Below are 19528 nucleotides of genomic sequence, written 5' to 3' on the forward strand. Positions count from 1 at the left end.
TCACCTAAACAAACAGTCAACTTGTTCAAATCTCACCTAAACAAACAGTCAACTTGTTCAAATCTCACCTAAACAAACAGTCAACTTGTTCAAATCTCACCTGAACAGTTACCTGAACAAACAAACAATTACATGAAGAAACAGTTACCTGATCAAACAGGTAAAAAACAGTTCCCTGAACAAACAGATACCTGAAGAAACAGTTACCTGAACAAACAGTTACCTGAACAAACTGTCCATGGCAAGACTGTGAGCTGTCACTTCATCCCTGGCCCTGATGCCCAGGCCATCATCAGGGGAGGGAGACTTGGGGGATGTATCAAAGACTGCAGGTAGGAAACAAAACTATCAGGGGAGGGAGGGAGACTTGGGGGATGTATCAAAGACTGCAGGTAGGAAACAAAACTATCAGGGGAGGGAGGGAGACTTGGGGGATGTATCAAAGACTGCAGGTAGGAAACAAAACTATCAGGGGAGGGAGACTTGGGGGATGTATCAAAGACTGCAGGTAGGAAACAAAACTATCAGGGGAGGGAGACTTGGGGGATGTATCAAAGACTGCAGGTAGGAAACAAAACTATCAGGGGAGGGAGGGAGACTTGGGGGATGTATCAAAGACTGCAGGTAGGAAACAAAACTATCAGGGGAGGGAGACTTGGGGGATGTATCAAAGACTGCAGGTAGGAAACAAAACTATCAGGGGAGGGAGGGAGACTTGGGGGATGTATCAAAGACTGCAGGTAGGAAACAAAACTATCAGGGGAGGGAGACTTGGGGGATGTATCAAAGACTGCAGGTAGGAAACAAAACTATCAGGGGAGGGAGACTTGGGGGATGTATCAAAGACTGCAGGTAGGAAACAAAACAATCAGGGGAGGGAGGGAGACTTGGGGGATGTATCAAAGACTGCAGGTAGGAAACAAAACTATCAGGGGAGGGAGACTTGGGGGATGTATCAAAGACTGCAGGTAGGAAACAAAACTATCAGGGGAGGGAGGGAGACTTGGGGGATGTATCAAAGACTGCAGGTAGGAAACAAAACTATCAGGGGAGGGAGACTTGGGGGATGTATCAAAGACTGCAGGTAGGAAACAAAACTATCAGGGGAGGGAGACTTGGGGGATGTATCAAAGACTGCAGGTAGGAAACAAAACAATCAGGGGAGGGAGGGAGACTTGGGGGATGTATCAAAGACTGCAGGTAGGAAACAAAACTATCAGGGGAGGGAGGGAGACTTGGGGGATGTATCAAAGACTGCAGGTAGGAAACAAAACTATCAGGGGAGGGAGGGAGACTTGGGGGATGTATCAAAGACTGCAGGTAGGAAACAAAACTATCAGGGGAGGGAGGGAGACTTGGGGGATGTATCAAAGACTGCAGGTAGGAAACAAAACTATCAGGGGAGGGAGACTTGGGGGATGTATCAAAGACTGCAGGTAGGAAACGAAACTATCAGGGGAGGGAGACTTGGGGGATGTATCAAAGACTGCAGGTAGGAAACAAAACTATCAGGGGAGGGAGGGAGACTTGGGGGATGTATCAAAGACTGCAGGTAGGAAACAAAACTATCAGGGGAGGGAGACTTGGGGGATGTATCAAAGACTGAAGGTAGGAAACAAAACTATCAGGGGAGGGAGACTTGGGGGATGTATCAAAGACTGCAGGTAGGAAACAAAACTATCAGGGGAGGGAGACTTGGGGGATGTATCAAAGACTGCAGGTAGGAAACAAAACTATCAGGGGAGGGAGGGAGACTTGGGGGATGTATCAAAGACTGCAGGTAGGAAACAAAACTATCAGGGGAGGGAGACTTGGGGGATGTATCAAAGACTGAAGGTAGGAAACAAAACTATCAGGGGAGGGAGGGAGACTTGGGGGATGTATCAAAGACTGAAGGTAGGAAACAAAACTATCAGGGGAGGGAGACTTGGGGGATGTATCAAAGACTGCAGGTAGGAAACAAAACTATCAGGGGAGGGAGGGAGACTTGGGGGATGTATCAAAGACTGCAGGTAGGAAACAAAACTATCAGGGGAGGGAGGGAGACTTGGGGGATGTATCAAAGACTGCAGGTAGGAAACAAAACTATCAGGGGAGGGAGGGAGACTTGGGGGATGTATCAAAGACTGCAGGTAGGAAACAAAACTATCAGGGGAGGGAGGGAGACTTGGGGGATGTATCAAAGACTGAAGGTAGGAAACAAAACTATCAGGGGAGGGAGACTTGGGGGATGTATCAAAGACTGAAGGTAGGAAACAAAACTATCAGGGGAGGGAGACTTGGGGGATGTATCAAAGACTGAAGGTAGGAAACAAAACTATCAGGGGAGGGAGGGAGACTTGGGGGATGTATCAAAGACTGAAGGTAGGAAACAAAACAATCAGGGGAGGGAGACTTGGGGGATGTATCAAAGACTGCAGGTAGGAAACAAAACTATCAGGGGAGGGAGACTTGGGGGATGTATCAAAGACTGCAGGTAGGAAACAAAACTATCAGGGGAGGGAGACTTGGGGGATGTATCAAAGACTGCAGGTAGGAAACAAAACTATCAGGGGAGGGAGACTTGGGGGATGTATCAAAGACTGCAGGTAGGAAACAAAACTATCAGGGGAGGGAGACTTAGGGGATGTATCAAAGACTGCAGGTAGGAAACAAAACTATCAGGGGAGGGAGACTTGGGGGATGTATCAAAGACTGCAGGTAGGAAACAAAACTATCAGGGGAGGGAGGGAGACTTGGGGGATGTATCAAAGACTGCAGGTAGGAAACAAAACTATCAGGGGAGGGAGACTTGGGGGATGTATCAAAGACTGCAGGTAGGAAACAAAACTATCAGGGGAGGGAGACTTGGGGGATGTATCAAAGACTGCAGGTAGGAAACAAAACTATCAGGGGAGGGAGACTTGGGGGATGTATCAAAGACTGCAGGTAGGAAACAAAACTATCAGGGGAGGGAGGGAGACTTGGGGGATGTATCAAAGACTGCAGGTAGGAAACAAAACTATCAGGGGAGGGAGACTTTGGGGATGTATCAAAGACTGCAGGTAGGAAACAAAACTATCAGGGGAGGGAGGGAGACTTGGGGGATGTATCAAAGACTGCAGGTAGAAACTAAACTATCAGGGGGGGAGACTTGGGGGATGTATCAAAGACTGCAGGTAGGAAACAAAACTATCAGGGGAGGGAGACTTGGGGGATGTATCAAAGACTGCAGGTAGGAAACGAAACTATCAGGGGAGGGAGACTTGGGGGATGTATCAAAGACTGCAGGTAGGAAACAAAACTATCAGGGGAGGGAGGGAGACTTGGAGGATGTATCAAAGACTGCAGGTAGGAAACAAAACTATCAGGGGAGGGAGACTTGGGGGATGTATCAAAGACTGCAGGTAGGAAACAAAACTATCAGGGGAGGGAGGGAGACTTGGGGGATGTATCAAAGACTGCAGGTAGGAAACAAAACTATCAGGGGAGGGAGGGAGACTTGGGGGATGTATCAAAGACTGCAGGTAGGAAACAAAACTATCAGGGGAGGGAGACTTGGGGGATGTATCAAAGACTGCAGGTAGGAAACAAAACTATCAGGGGAGGGAGGGAGACTTGGGGGATGTATCAAAGACTGCAGGTAGGAAACAAAACTATCAGGGGAGGGAGACTTGGGGGATGTATCAAAGACTGCAGGTAGGAAACAAAACTATCAGGGGAGGGAGGGAGACTTGGGGGATGTATCAAAGACTGCAGGTAGGAAACAAAACTATCAGGGGAGGGAGACTTGGGGGATGTATCAAAGACTGCAGGTAGGAAACAAAACTATCAGGGGAGGGAGGGAGACTTGGGGGATGTATCAAAGACTGAAGGTAGGAAACAAAACAATCAGGGGAGGGAGACTTGGGGGATGTATCAAAGACTGAAGGTAGGAAACAAAACTATCAGGGGAGGGAGACTTGGGGGATGTATCAAAGACTGCAGGTAGGAAACAAAACTATCAGGGGAGGGAGACTTGGGGGATGTATCAAAGACTGAAGGTAGGAAACAAAACTATCAGGGGAGGGAGGGAGACTTGGGGGATGTATCAAAGACTGAAGGTAGGAAACAAAACTATCAGGGGAGGGAGGGAGACTTGGGGGATGTATCAAAGACTGCAGGTAGGAAACAAAACTATCAGGGGAGGGAGACTTGGGGGATGTATCAAAGACTGCAGGTAGGAAACAAAACTATCAGGGAGGGAGACTTGGGGGATGTATCAAAGACTGAAGGTAGGAAACAAAACTATCAGGGGAGGGAGACTTGGGGGATGTATCAAAGACTGAAGGTAGGAAACAAAACTATCAGGGGAGGGAGACTTGGGGGATGTATCAAAGACTGAAGGTAGGAAACAAAACTATCAGGGGAGGGAGACTTGGGGGATGTATCAAAGACTGCAGGTAGGAAACAAAACTATCAGGGGAGGGAGACTTGGGGGATGTATCAAAGACTGCAGGTAGGAAACAAAACTATCAGGGGAGGGAGACTTGGGGGATGTATCAAAGACTGCAGGTAGGAAACAAAACTATCAGGGGAGGGAGGGAGACTTGGGGGATGTATCAAAGACTGCAGGTAGGAAACAAAACTATCAGGGGAGGGAGACTTGGGGGATGTATCAAAGACTGCAGGTAGGAAACAAAACTATCAGGGGAGGGAGACTTGGGGGATGTATCAAAGACTGCAGGTAGGAAACAAAACTATCAGGGGAGGGAGGGAGACTTGGGGGATGTATCAAAGACTGCAGGTAGGAAACAAAACTATCAGGGGAGGGAGACTTGGGGGATGTATCAAAGACTGAAGGTAGGAAACAAAACTATCAGGGGAGGGAGGGAGACTTGGGGGATGTATCAAAGACTGAAGGTAGGAAACAAAACTATCAGGGGAGGGAGACTTGGGGGATGTATCAAAGACTGCAGGTAGGAAACAAAACTATCAGGGGAGGGAGACTTGGGGGATGTATCAAAGACTGCAGGTAGGAAACAAAACTATCAGGGGAGGGAGACTTGGGGGATGTATCAAAGACTGCAGGTAGGAAACAAAACTATCAGGGGAGGGAGGGAGACTTGGGGGATGTATCAAAGACTGCAGGTAGGAAACAAAACTATCAGGGGAGGGAGGGAGACTTGGGGGATGTATCAAAGACTGCAGGTAGGAAACAAAACTATCAGGGGAGGGAGGGAGACTTGGGGGATGTATCAAAGACTGCAGGTAGGAAACAAAACTATCAGGGGAGGGAGACTTGGGGGATGTATCAAAGACTGCAGGTAGGAAACAAAACTATCAGGGGAGGGAGACTTGGGGGATGTATCAAAGACTGCAGGTAGGAAACAAAACTATCAGGGGAGGGAGACTTGGGGGATGTATCAAAGACTGCAGGTAGGAAACAAAACTATCAGGGGAGGGAGGGAGACTTGGGGGATGTATCAAAGACTGCAGGTAGGAAACAAAACTATCAGGGGAGGGAGACTTGGGGGATGTATCAAAGACTGAAGGTAGGAAACAAAACTATCAGGGGAGGGAGGGAGACTTGGGGGATGTATCAAAGACTGCAGGTAGGAAACAAAACTATCAGGGGAGGGAGGGAGACTTGGGGGATGTATCAAAGACTGCAGGTAGGAAACAAAACTATCAGGGGAGGGAGACTTGGGGGATGTATCAAAGACTGCAGGTAGGAAACAAAACTATCAGGGGAGGGAGACTTGGGGGATGTATCAAAGACTGCAGGTAGGAAACAAAACTATCAGGGGAGGGAGGGAGACTTGGGGGATGTATCAAAGACTGCAGGTAGGAAACAAAACTATCAGGGGAGGGAGACTTGGGGGATGTATCAAAGACTGAAGGTAGGAAACAAAACAATCAGGGGAGGGAGACTTGGGGGATGTATCAAAGACTGCAGGTAGGAAACAAAACTATCAGGGGAGGGAGGGAGACTTGGGGGATGTATCAAAGACTGCAGGTAGGAAACAAAACTATCAGGGGAGGGAGACTTGGGGGATGTATCAAAGACTGCAGGTAGGAAACAAAACTATCAGGGGAGGGAGGGAGACTTGGGGGATGTATCAAAGACTGCAGGTAGGAAACAAAACTATCAGGGGAGGGAGACTTGGGGGATGTATCAAAGACTGCAGGTAGGAAACAAAACTATCAGGGGAGGGAGACTTGGGGGATGTATCAAAGACTGCAGGTAGGAAACAAAACTATCAGGGGAGGGAGACTTGGGGGATGTATCAAAGACTGCAGGTAGGAAACAAAACTATCAGGGGAGGGAGGGAGACTTGGGGGATGTATCAAAGACTGCAGGTAGGAAACAAAACTATCAGGGGAGGGAGACTTGGGGGATGTATCAAAGACTGCAGGTAGGAAACAAAACTATCAGGGGAGGGAGACTTGGGGGATGTATCAAAGACTGCAGGTAGGAAACAAAACTATCAGGGGAGGGAGACTTGGGGGATGTATCAAAGACTGAAGGTAGGAAACAAAACTATCAGGGGAGGGAGGGAGACTTGGGGGATGTATCAAAGACTGCAGGTAGGAAACAAAACTATCAGGGGAGGGAGGGAGACTTGGGGGATGTATCAAAGACTGCAGGTAGGAAACAAAACTATCAGGGGAGGGAGGGAGACTTGGGGGATGTATCAAAGACTGCAGGTAGGAAACAAAACTATCAGGGGAGGGAGACTTGGGGGATGTATCAAAGACTGCAGGTAGGAAACAAAACTATCAGGGGAGGGAGACTTAGGGGATGTATCAAAGACTGCAGGTAGGAAACAAAACTATCAGGGGAGGGAGGGAGACTTGGGGGATGTATCAAAGACTGCAGGTAGGAAACAAAACTATCAGGGGAGGGAGGGAGACTTGGGGGATGTATCAAAGACTGCAGGTAGGAAACAAAACTATCAGGGGAGGGAGACTTGGGGGATGTATCAAAGACTGCAGGTAGGAAACAAAACTATCAGGGGAGGGAGGGAGACTTGGGGGATGTATCAAAGACTGAAGGTAGGAAACAAAACAATCAGGGGAGGGAGACTTGGGGGATGTATCAAAGACTGCAGGTAGGAAACAAAACTATCAGGGGAGGGAGGGAGACTTGGGGGATGTATCAAAGACTGCAGGTAGGAAACAAAACAATCAGGGGAGGGAGACTTGGGGGATGTATCAAAGACTGAAGGTAGGAAACAAAACTATCAGGGGAGGGAGGGAGACTTGGGGGATGTATCAAAGACTGCAGGTAGGAAACAAAACTATCAGGGGAGGGAGACTTGGGGGATGTATCAAAGACTGCAGGTAGGAAACAAAACTATCAGGGGAGGGAGACTTGGGGGATGTATCAAAGACTGCAGGTAGGAAACAAAACTATCAGGGGAGGGAGGGAGACTTGGGGGATGTATCAAAGACTGCAGGTAGGAAACAAAACTATCAGGGGAGGGAGACTTGGGGGATGTATCAAAGACTGCAGGTAGGAAACAAAACTATCAGGGGAGGGAGACTTGGGGGATGTATCAAAGACTGCAGGTAGGAAACAAAACTATCAGGGGAGGGAGGGAGACTTGGGGGATGTATCAAAGACTGCAGGTAGGAAACAAAACAATCAGGGGAGGGAGGGAGACTTGGGGGATGTATCAAAGACTGCAGGTAGGAAACAAAACTATCAGGGGAGGGAGACTTGGGGGATGTATCAAAGACTGCAGGTAGGAAACAAAACAATCAGGGGAGGGAGACTTGGGGGATGTATCAAAGACTGAAGGTAGGAAACAAAACTATCAGGGGAGGGAGGGAGACTTGGGGGATGTATCAAAGACTGCAGGTAGGAAACAAAACTATCAGGGGAGGGAGACTTGGGGGATGTATCAAAGACTGCAGGTAGGAAACAAAACTATCAGGGGAGGGAGACTTGGGGGATGTATCAAAGACTGCAGGTAGGAAACAAAACTATCAGGGGAGGGAGACTTGGGGGATGTATCAAAGACTGCAGGTAGGAAACAAAACTATCAGGGGAGGGAGACTTGGGGGATGTATCAAAGACTGCAGGTAGGAAACAAAACTATCAGGGGAGGGAGGGAGACTTGGGGGATGTATCAAAGACTGCAGGTAGGAAACAAAACAATCAGGGGAGGGAGGGAGACTTGGGGGATGTATCAAAGACTGCAGGTAGGAAACAAAACTATCAGGGGAGGGAGACTTGGGGGATGTATCAAAGACTGCAGGTAGGAAACAAAACAATCAGGGGAGGGAGACTTGGGGGATGTATCAAAGACTGCAGGTAGGAAACAAAACTATCAGGGGAGGGAGACTTGGGGGATGTATCAAAGACTGCAGGTAGGAAACAAAACAATCAGGGGAGGGAGACTTGGGGGATGTATCAAAGACTGCAGGTAGGAAACAAAACTATCAGGGGAGGGAGGGAGACTTGGGGGATGTATCAAAGACTGCAGGTAGGAAACAAAACTATCAGGGGAGGGAGACTTGGGGGATGTATCAAAGACTGCAGGTAGGAAACAAAACTATCAGGGGAGGGAGACTTGGGGGATGTATCAAAGACTGCAGGTAGGAAACAAAACTATCAGGGGAGGGAGACTTGGGGGATGTATCAAAGACTGCAGGTAGGAAACAAAACTATCAGGGGAGGGAGGGAGACTTAGGGGATGTATCAAAGACTGCAGGTAGTAAACAAAACTATCAGGGGAGGGAGACTTGGGGGATGTATCAAAGACTGCAGGTAGGAAACAAAACTATCAGACTAGATACCTGTAGGAGAAGCTGAGCTGAAGCTGTTCTGTCCTGGTGTCCTGATGGAAGCCGGGGTGCCAGCTGTGGCTGGAGAAGTGTTGACCAGACTGGCGCTCTCAATGATGTCCAGGTCCAGCAGGCAGTTGAGCAAGTTAAGGAGGACTTCACAAATTCTTGGGGCGTGCTCATTCATGGCCACAAAGTGGAGGGCTCGCAGCACTACTTTGTAGTTCATGTGGCCATTAGGTTGGATGTAGTACTTGGAACCTGACACCTACAACATTAGGTTGGATGTAGTACTTGGGACACCTACAACATTAGGTTGGATGTAGTACTTGGGACACCTACAACATTAGGTTGGATGTAGTACTTGGGACCTGACACCTACAACATTAGGTTGGATGTAGTACTTGGGATACCTACAACATTAGGTTGGATGTAGTACTTGGGACACCTACAACATTAGGTTGGATGTAGTACTTGGGACACTTACAACATTAGGTTGGATGTAGTACTTGGGACACCTACAACATTAGGTTGGATGTAGTACTTGGGACACTTACAACATTAGGTTGGATGTAGTACTTGGGACACCTACAACATTAGGTTGGATGTAGTACTTGGGACACTTACAACATTATGTTGGATGTAGTACTTGGGACACCTACAACATTAGGTTGGATGTAGTACTTGGGACACCTACAACATTAGGTTGGATGTAGTACTTGGGACACCTACAACATTAGGTTGGATGTAGTACTTGGAACCTGACACCTACAACATTAGGTTGGATGTAGTACTTTGGACACCTACAACATTAGGTTGGATGTAGTACTTGGGACACCTACAACACTAGGTTGGATGTAGTACTTGGGACACCTACAACATTAGGTTGGATGTAGTACTTGGGACACCTACAACATTAGGTTGGATGTAGTACTTGGGACACCTACAACATTAGGTTGGATGTAGTACTTGGGACACCTACAACATTAGGTTGGATGTAGTACTTGGGACACCTACAACATTAGGTTGGATGTAGTACTTGGGACACCTACAACATTAGGTTGGATGTAGTACTTGGGACACCTACAACATTAGGTTGGATGTAGTACTTGGGACACCTATAACTGAGACAATGACCCACCTCTTGTATCTCCCCGTCCTGCTTGTAGGCAATGTTTGAATCTGTCAAGCTGCGAGGTAGTAGTGGGGAGCCATGGATCTCATCAGCTGGGTCAAAAGTTTAAGGTCAATGAGTCTGTGGTTGTGGCTACATTCTGTGAGCTAGCTGTGAGGACCTACATTCTGTGAGCTAGCTGTGAGGACCTACATTCTGTGAGCTAGCTGTGAGGACCTACATTCTGTGAGCTAGCTGTGAGGACCTACCTTTTGCTAGCTAACTGTGAGGACCTACATTCTGTGAGCTAGCTGTGAGGACCTACATTCTGTGAGCTAGCTGTGAGGACCTACATTCTGTGAGCTAGCTGTGAGGACCTACATTCTGTGAGCTAGCTGTGAGGATCTACATTCTGTGAGCTAGCTGTGAGGACCTACATTCTGTGAGCTAGCTGTGAGGACCTACATTCTGTGAGCTAGCTGTGAGGACCTACATTCTGTGAGCTAGCTGTGAGGACCTACCTTTTGTCTCAGGACTGTGCTCAGTGATGCGGATGATAGGACGGCGAACAGCTTCCTTGTCCAGGAGCCCAGCCTTGTCCATCTGTCCAGCCTTGGCCTGCAGGTCAGCCTGGGATGAGGTGGACGAGTCCTGTCCACTACACTGGCTGCTGCTGCCCATAGAGTCCTTGTCATGTTGGCTCAAGGTGGGCAGACTTTTCCTGCAGCTAAAACATAGTGTTGGTCAGTGTGTGTGGTTATCTGCCAAAGTGTGTGTGGTTACCTGTCAAAGTGTGTGTGGTTACCTGTCAAAGTGTGTGGTTACCTGTCAAAGTGTGTGGTTACCTGTCAAAGTGTGTGTGGTTACCTGTCAAAGTGTGTTGTTACCTGTCAAAGTGTGTGTGGTTACCTGTCAAAGTGTGTGGTTACCTGTCAAAGTGTGTGGTTACCTGTCAAAGTGTGTGGTTACCTGTCAAAGTGTGTGGTTACCTGTCAAAGTGTGTGGTTACCTGTCAAAGTGTGTGTGGTTACCTGCCAAAGTGTGTGGTTACCTGTCAAAGTGTGTGTGGTTACCTGTCAAAGTGTGTGGTTACCTGTCAAAGTGTGTGGTTACCTGTCAAAGTGTGTGGTTACCTGTCAAAGTGTGTGGTTACCTGCCAAAGTGTGTGTGGTTACCTGTCAAAGTGTGTGTGGTTACCTGTCAAAGTGTGTGTGGTTACCTGCCAAAGTGTGTGGTTACCTGCCAAAGTGTGTGGTTACCTGCCAAAGTGTGTGTGGTTACCTGTCAAAGTGTGTGTGGTTACCTGTCAAAGTGTGTGGTTACCTGTCAAAGTGTGTGGTTACCTGTCAAAGTGTGTGGTTACCTGTCAAAGTGTGTGTGGTTACCTGTCAAAGTGTGTGGTTACCTGTCAAAGTGTGTGGTTACCTGCCAAAGTGTGCGGTTACCTGCCAAAGTGTGTGGTTACCAAAGTGTGTGTTTGACCCCCCCTGTACCACTGACTAGAGATGATGTAGGAAAGTGTTTTACCCTCCAGAAAATGAAGCCAACCTCTCTTCCTGTTCTTTAAAGGCTCCCATAGCTGATATTGGCCTGTCACCTTCTGTGTCGTCTTTACCTGAGAATGGGGAGGACACTGGATATTTCAATCATTCAGGCTGTCACACCTTGCTCATCAAAGTCTCGATAAAGTTCTTCATCACAATTACTTAACTCAATCAAAATAAAATGATATATACCATCATCACAATTACTTAACTCAATCAAAATAAAATGATATTAACCTTCATCGGTTAAATCTCTTTTGCGAAGAAAAGATTTGCCTGAATCAAAAAATTGCTTCAACTCAACAACACGAATTTTTTTAAAGGGTGGCTCCTTGCGCACTTCAGGTAGGGGGAAGGTGGTCATAGCAGAACGTCGCATGTCCAGCCCAGGCACGTTCTTGATGGTAGGGCTGTGGTTGTCTGCTGTCACAGCTGTGGGGGTGGGGGGCATGGAGTGAGGGTCAGCCTTGCTGGGCATCATCAAAATATTGAGGTCAGGTATGGGCAGGGAGCAGCTCCTGGCTCTCTCCTTGGCCTCCAGATTCTCCAGCTCATGGCAGACCTCCAGCATCCTCTGGTGCATGTACCTGCAACACCAGCACAAGTCTCAAACACTAGAGTAGGGGCAGATGCCCTAGAGTAGGGCAGATGCACTAGAGTAGGGGCAGATGCACTAGAGTAGGGGCAGATGCACTAGAGTAGGGCAGATGCACTAGAGTAGGGGCAGATGCACCAGAGTAGGGGCAGATGCACTAGAGTAGGGGCAGATGCACTAGAGTAGGGGCAGATGCACTAGAGTAGGGGCAGATGCACTAGAGTAGGGGCAGATGCACTAGAGTAGGGCAGATGCACTAGAGTAGGGGCAGATGCACTAGAGTAGGGGCAGATGCACTAGAGTAGGGGCAGATGCACTAGAGTAGGGGCAGATGCACTAGAGTAGGGCAGATGCACTAGAGTAGGGGTAGATGCACTAGAGTAGGGCAGATGCACTAGAGTAGGGGCAGATGCACTAGAGTAGGGGCAGATGCACTAGAGTAGGGCAGATGCACTAGAGTAGGGGCTGATGCACTAGAGTAGGGCAGATGCACTAGAGTAGGGGCAGATGCACTAGAGTAGGGGCAGATACACTAGAGTAAGGGCAGATACACTAGAGTAGGGGCAGATGCACTAGAGTAGGGACAGACACACTAGAGTAGGGACAGACACACTAGGGGCAGATGCACTAGAGTAGGGGCAGATGCACTAGGGACAGCCACACTAGGGACAGATGCACTAGAGTAGGGACAGCCACACTAGGGACAGATGCACTAGAGTAGGGACAGCCACACTGGGGACAGCCACACTAGGGACAGATGCACTAGAGTAGGGACAGCCACACTAGAGTAGGGACAGCCACACTAGAGTAGGGACAGCCACACTAGAGTATGGACAGACACACTAGAGTAGGGACAGCCACACTAGAGTAGGGACAGCCACACTAGAGTAGGGACAGACACACTAGAGTAGGGGCAGACACACTAGGGACAGATGCACTAGAGTAGGGACAGACACACTAGAGTAGGGACAGACACACTAGGGACAGACACACTAGAGTAGGGACAGACACACTAGGGACAGACACACTAGAGTAGGGACAGACACACTAGGGACAGACACACTAGAGTAGGGACAGACACACTAGAGTAGGGACAGACACACTAGAGTAGGGACAGACACACTAGGGACAGACACACTAGAGTAGGGACAGCCACACTAGAGTAGGGACAGCCACACTAGGGACAGACACACTAGAGTAGGGACAGACACACTAGAGTAGGGACAGACACACTAGGGACAGCCACACTAGAGTAGGGACAGACACACTAGAGTAGGGACAGACACACTAGGGACAGACACACTAGGGACAGACACACTAGGGACAGACACACTAGGGACAGATGCACTAGAGTAGGGACAGCCACACTAGGGACAGATGCACTAGAGTAGGGACAGACACACTAGGGACAGACACACTAGGGACAGATGCACTAGAGTAGGGACAGCCACACTAGGGGCAGATGCACTAGAGTAGGGACAGCCACACTAGGGACAGATGCACTAGAGTAGGGACAGACACACTAGAGTAGGGACAGACACACTAGAGTAGGGACAGACACACTAGGGGCAGATGCACTAGAGTAGGGACAGACACACTAGAGTAGGGACAGATGCACTAGAGTAGGGACAGCCACACTAGAGTAGGGACAGACACACTAGGGGCAGATGCACTAGAGTAGGGACAGACACACTAGAGTAGGGACAGACACACTAGAGTAGGGACAGACACACTAGAGTAGGGACAGCCACACTAGGGGCAGATACACTAGAGTAGGGACAGCCACACTAGAGTAGGGACAGACACACTAGAGTAGGGACAGCCACACTAGGGGCAGATACACTAGAGTAGGGACAGCCACACTAGAGTAGGGACAGACACACTAGAGTAGGGACAGACACACTAGAGTAGGGACAGACACACTAGAGTAGGGACAGCCACACTAGAGTAGGGACAGACACACTAGGGGCAGATGCACTAGAGTAGGGACAGCCACACTAGAGTAGGGACAGACACTAGAGTAGGGACAGCCACACTAGAGTAGGGACAGCCACGATAGAGTAGGGACAGCCACACTAGAGTATGGACAGACACACTAGAGTAGGGACAGCCACACTAGAGTAGGGACAGCCACACTAGACTAGGAACAGCCACACTAGACTAGGGACAGCCACACTAGGGACAGACGCACTAGAGTAGGGACAGACACACTAGGGACAGATGCACTAGAGTAGGGACAGCCACACTAGACTAGGAACAGCCACACTAGACTAGGGACAGCCACACTAGGGACAGACGCACTAGAGTAGGGACAGACACACTAGGGACAGATGCACTAGAGTAGGGACAGACACACTAGGGACAGACACACTAGAGTAGGGACAGACACACTAGGGACAGATGCACTAGAGTAGGGACAGCCACACTAGGGACAGACACACTAGAGTAGGGACAGACACACTAGGGGCAGATACACTAGAGTAGGGACAGCCACACTAGGGACAGCCACACTAGAGTAGGGACAGCCACACTAGACTAGGAACAGCCACACTAGACTAGGGACAGCCACACTAGGGACAGCCACACTAGAGTAGGGACAGCCACACTACAACTGGATCAAGTCATAGTAAGCTACATTCTTTCAAATCTTCTTACCCTAAAACCCCTCTATCACTACAAATATTATTACCTTAAGCCCCCCCCCCCTTCCAATACAACTGTCCTTACCATAAGACCCCCACCGTTTATACAAATCTCCTTATCCTAAGGCCCCCCCCCCTATACAAATTTTGTTTAAGGCCCCCTATACACATGTCCTTACCTTGTACTCCCCCCCCCCCTTATACAAATGTCCTTACCTTGAGCCCCCCCTCCCTTATACAAATGTCCTTACCTTGAGCACCCCCACCCTACACAAATGTCCTTACCTTGAGCCCCCCCCCCCCTATACAAATGTCCTTACTTTGAGCCCCCCCCCCTATACAAATGTCCTTACTTTGAGCACCCCCCCTTATACAAATGTCCTTACCTTGAGCCCCCCTCCCTACACAAATGTCCTTACCTTGAGCCCCACCTCCCTTATACAAATGTCCTTACGTTGAGCCCCCCCCCCCCTTATACAAATGTCCTTACCTTGAGCCCCCCCCCCTACACAAATGTCCTTACCTTGAGCCCCCCCCTACACAAATGTCCTTACCTTGAGCCCCCCCCCTTATACAAATGTCTTTACCTTGAGCCCCCCCCCCCTACACAAATGTCCTTACCTTGAGCCCCCCCCCTACACAAATGTCCTTACCTTGAGCCCCCCCCCCTACACAAATGTCCTTACCTTGAGCCCCCCCCCCCCCTTATACAAATGTCCTTACCTTGAGCCCCCCCCCCTTATACAAATGTCCTTACCTTGAGCCCCCCCCTATACAAATGTCCTTACCTTGAGCTCCCCCCCCTTATACAAATGTCCTTACCTTGAGCCCCCCCCCCCCCATATACAAATGTCCTTACCTTGAGCCCCCCCCATATACAAATGTCCTTACCTTGAGCACCCCCCTCCCTTATACAAATGTCCTTACCTTGAGCCCCCCCCCCTACACAAATGTCCTTACCTTGAGCCCCCCCCCTACACAAATGTCCTTACCTTGAGGCCCCCCCCCTTATACAAATGTCCTTACCTTGAGCCCCCCCCCTACACAAATGTCCTTACCTTGAGGCCCCCCCCCCTTATACAAATGTCCTTACCTTGAGCACCCCCCTACACAAATGTCCTTACCTTGAGTCCCCCCCTATACAAATGTCCTTACCTTGAGCCCCCCCCCCCTTATACAAATGTCCTTACCTTGAGCCCCCCCTACACAAATGTCCTTACCTTGAGCTCCCCCCCCCTTATACAAATGTCCTTACCTTGAGCCCCCCCTACACAAATGTCCTTACCTTGAGCTCCCCCCCCCCCTTTATACAAATGTCCTTACCTTGAGCCCCCCCCCCCCTTATACAAATGTCCTTACCTTGAGCCCCCCCCCCCCTTATACAAATGTCCTTACCTTGACCCCCCCCTATACAAATGTCCTTACCTTGAGCTCCCCCCCCCCCTATACAAATGTCCTTACCTTAAGGCCCAGTAGATTCCATCCTCTGACCAGCTGAGACAGAACAAACATCTGGGGAAGTCAAGTGTCAGGACAACATCAGGACAACAGGCAGAGATTTAAAACACTATCTTAAGGGCAGACAGCCACACAACTGACCTAAGGTCAGACAACCACACAACTGACCTAAGGACAGACAACCACACAACTGACCTAAGGACACACAACTGACCTGAGGACAGCAACGTCCAGGTAGCTGGCACTTAGAATGTCCAGAGCGCCTGGAGCTCTGGTACCACTAGTTACAGCAGACGCCAACTTCTGCTTGACGTAATCTTTATCAACAGCGGAGGTCAGCTTGAGGAAGGCGTAGTTATTGGAGTCTGGGAGAAATGCCACCAGTGTGTCCTTCCTGCCACAGCGGCAGACCATGCCCCCATCTGTGCTCTGTAAGGGTTGGTGCACATACTGGTTATACAACTCAATACATCAATGGAACTTGTCGACCTACAACTACAGGTTGTACAACTCAATACATAAATGGAACTTGTCGACCTACAACTACAGGTGGGCACAAGCTGGTTATACAACTCAATACATCAATGGAACTTGTCGACCTACAACTACAGGTTATACAACTCAATACATCAATGGAACTTGTCGACCTACAACTACAGGTTATACAACTCAATACATCAATGGAACTTGTCGACCTACAACTACAGGTTATACAACTCAATACATCAATGGAACTTGTCGACCTACAACTACAGGTTATACAACTCAATACATCAATGGAACTTGTCGACCTACAACTACAGGTTATACAACTCAATACATCAATGGAACTTGTCGACCTACAACTACAGGTTATACAACTCAATACATCAATGGAACTTGTCGACCTACAACTACAGGTTATACAACTCAATACATCAATGGAACTTGTCGACCTACAACTACAGGTTATACAACTCAATACATCAATGGAACTTGTCGACCTACAACTACAGGTGGGCACAAGCTGGTTATACAACTCAATACATCAATGGAACTTGTCGACCTACAACTACAGGTGGGCACAAGCTGGTTATACAACTCAATACATCAATGGAACTTGTCGACCTACAACTACAGGTGGGCACAAGCTGGTTATACAACTCAATACATCAATGGAACTTGTCGACCTACAACTACAGGTGGGCACAAGCTGGTTATACAACTCAATACATCAATGGAACTTGTCGACCTACAACTACAGGTTATACAACTCAATACATCAATGGAACTTGTCGACCTACAACTACAGGTGGGCACAAGCTGGTTATACAACTCAATACATCAATGGAACTTGTCGACCTACAACTACAGGTTATACAACTCAATACATCAATGGAACTTGTCGACCTACAACTACAGGTGGGCACAAGCTGGTTATACAACTCAATACATCAATGGAACTTGTCAACCTACAACTACAGGTTATACAACTCAATACATCAATGGAACTTGTCGACCTACAACTACAGGTGGGCACAAGCTGGTTATACAACTCAATACATCAATGGAACTTGTCAACCTACAACTACAGGTGGGCACATACTGGTTATACAACTCAATACATCAATGGAACTTGTCGACCTACAACTACAGGTGGGCACAAGCTGGTTATACAACTCAATACATCAATGGAACTTGTCGACCTACAACTACAGGTGGGCACATACTGGTTATACAACTCAATACATCAATGGAACTTGTCGACCTACAACTACAGGTGGGCACAAGCTGGTTATACAACTCAATACATCAATGGAACTTGTCGACCTACAACTACAGGTGGGCACATACTGGTTATACAACTCAATACATCAATGGAACTACCTACAACTACAGGTAGGTACCTTGACGAAAACAACAAGTGGGTACTTTCATGACTACAACAACTATACAAACAAAAAGTGGGTGCCATGAGTACAAGAAAACGACAGAAAAAAGTGGGTACCTTGAGTGTGACAACAAAAAGTGGGTACCTTGAGTGTGACAAAAAAAAGTGGGTACCTTGAGTGTGACAACAAATAGTGGGTACCTTGAGTGTGACAACAAAAAGTGGGTACCTTGAGTGTGACAAGAAAAAGTGGGTACCTTGACTGGGATGACTGTGTTACAGTTCTCACAAATGACCTCCATTGTGGCAGTCTGTGAGTCAGCTGTAGACAATGTGCAGATGTCACTCATGCGAGCCAGAGGTGCTATTGGTGTCTGCTCCTCTTCTATGCTGTGCTGACTGGTCACATCATCAAACAGGAAGGCCAGGTTTTCACGGGAGGTACCTGGTGGACAGTCACAGGTGTGTAACTGTGTCCGTCATACAGCAGATGTGTAACTGTGTCAGTCATACAGCAGGTGTGTAACTGTGTCCGTCATACAGCAGGTGTGTAACTGTGTCAGTCTATAGACAGGTGTGTAACTGTGTCAGTCTAGACTAAGAAAGAAATGATTGAAAACCTTTCCCAACATAAATATTGGCTGCATTCGTGTTGACCTTGAGCTGTGACCTTTGAGCTCGAAGGACACTCCGCTGAGGCTTGACGGGAGTGGCGAAGCAGGGAATGTCTGGCTGCTGGTACTCCCAGAGAGGCTGCCACAGGCGCAGGCCGTTCTCCAGCTTCAGGGATTCAAAGTCTGAGTCCTGGGGAGACAGGGGGTTCAAAGTCTAAGTCCTGGGGAGACAGGGGGTTCAAAGTCTGAGTCCTGGGGAGACAGGGGGTTCAAAGTCTGAGTCCTGGGGAGACAGGGGATTCAAAGTCTGAGTCCTGGGGAGACAGGGGGTTCAAAGTCCTGGGGAGACAGGGGGTTCAAAGTCTGAGTCCTGGGGAGACAGGGGGTTCAAAGTCTGAGTCCTGGGGAGACAGGGGGTTCAAAGTGTCCTGGGGAGACAGGGGGTTCAAAGTCTGAGTCCTGGGGAGACAGGGGGTTCAAAGTCTGAGTCCTGGGGAGACAGGGGGTTCAAAGTCTCAGTCCTGGGGAGACAGGGGGTTCAAAGTCTGAGTCCTGGGGAGACAGGGGGTTCAAAGTCTGAGACCTGGGGAGACAGGGGGTTCAAAGTCTGAGTCCTGGGGAGACAGGGGGTTCAAAGTCTGAGTCCTGGGGAGACAGGGGGTTCAAAGTCTGAGTCCTGGGGAGACAGGGGGTTCAAAGTCTGAGTCCTAGGGAGACAGGGGGTTCAAAGTCTGAGTCCTGGGGAGACAGGGGGTTCAAAGTCTGAGTCCTGGGGAGACAGGGGGTTCAAAGTCTGAGTCCTGGGGAGACAGGGGGTTCAAAGTCTGAGTCCTGGGGAGACAGGGGGTTCAAAGTCTGAGTCCTGGGGAGACAGGGGGTTCAAAGTCTGAGTCCTGGGGAGACAGGGGGTTCAAAGTCTGAGTCCTGGGGAGACAGG

General features: G+C 48.8%; 1 protein-coding gene across 6 annotated transcripts in view; it reads right to left on the reverse strand.

The window, feature by feature from the left end:
- LOC131939562 (protein unc-80 homolog) overlaps nt 1-19528 on the reverse strand; it is a 140841-nt gene that overhangs the window by 101137 nt on the left and 20176 nt on the right. For 5 of the 6 annotated variants that reach the window (XM_059297950.1, XM_059297953.1, XM_059297951.1 and 2 more), the window contains 10 exons: nt 18598-18781; nt 18235-18422; nt 16322-16536; nt 16111-16161; nt 11650-11999; nt 11396-11501; nt 10390-10595; nt 9896-9981; nt 8767-9022; nt 224-326 (listed from right to left, as the gene is read on the reverse strand). In XM_059297950.1, the coding sequence (XP_059153933.1) occupies nt 224-326; nt 8767-9022; nt 9896-9981; nt 10390-10595; nt 11396-11501; nt 11650-11999; nt 16111-16161; nt 16322-16536; nt 18235-18422; nt 18598-18781 (1745 nt within the window). The remainder of the gene's footprint in view (nt 1-223; nt 327-8766; nt 9023-9895; nt 9982-10389; nt 10596-11395; nt 11502-11649; nt 12000-16110; nt 16162-16321; nt 16537-18234; nt 18423-18597; nt 18782-19528) is intronic. The other variant, XM_059297955.1, reaches the window with a different exon arrangement.

This window comes from Physella acuta, unplaced genomic scaffold (assembly GCF_028476545.2).
Source record: "Physella acuta isolate Inbredline_101_S28 unplaced genomic scaffold, ASM2847654v3 ptg000283l, whole genome shotgun sequence".
In the NCBI taxonomy this organism is placed as follows: domain Eukaryota; kingdom Metazoa; phylum Mollusca; class Gastropoda; family Physidae; genus Physella; species Physella acuta.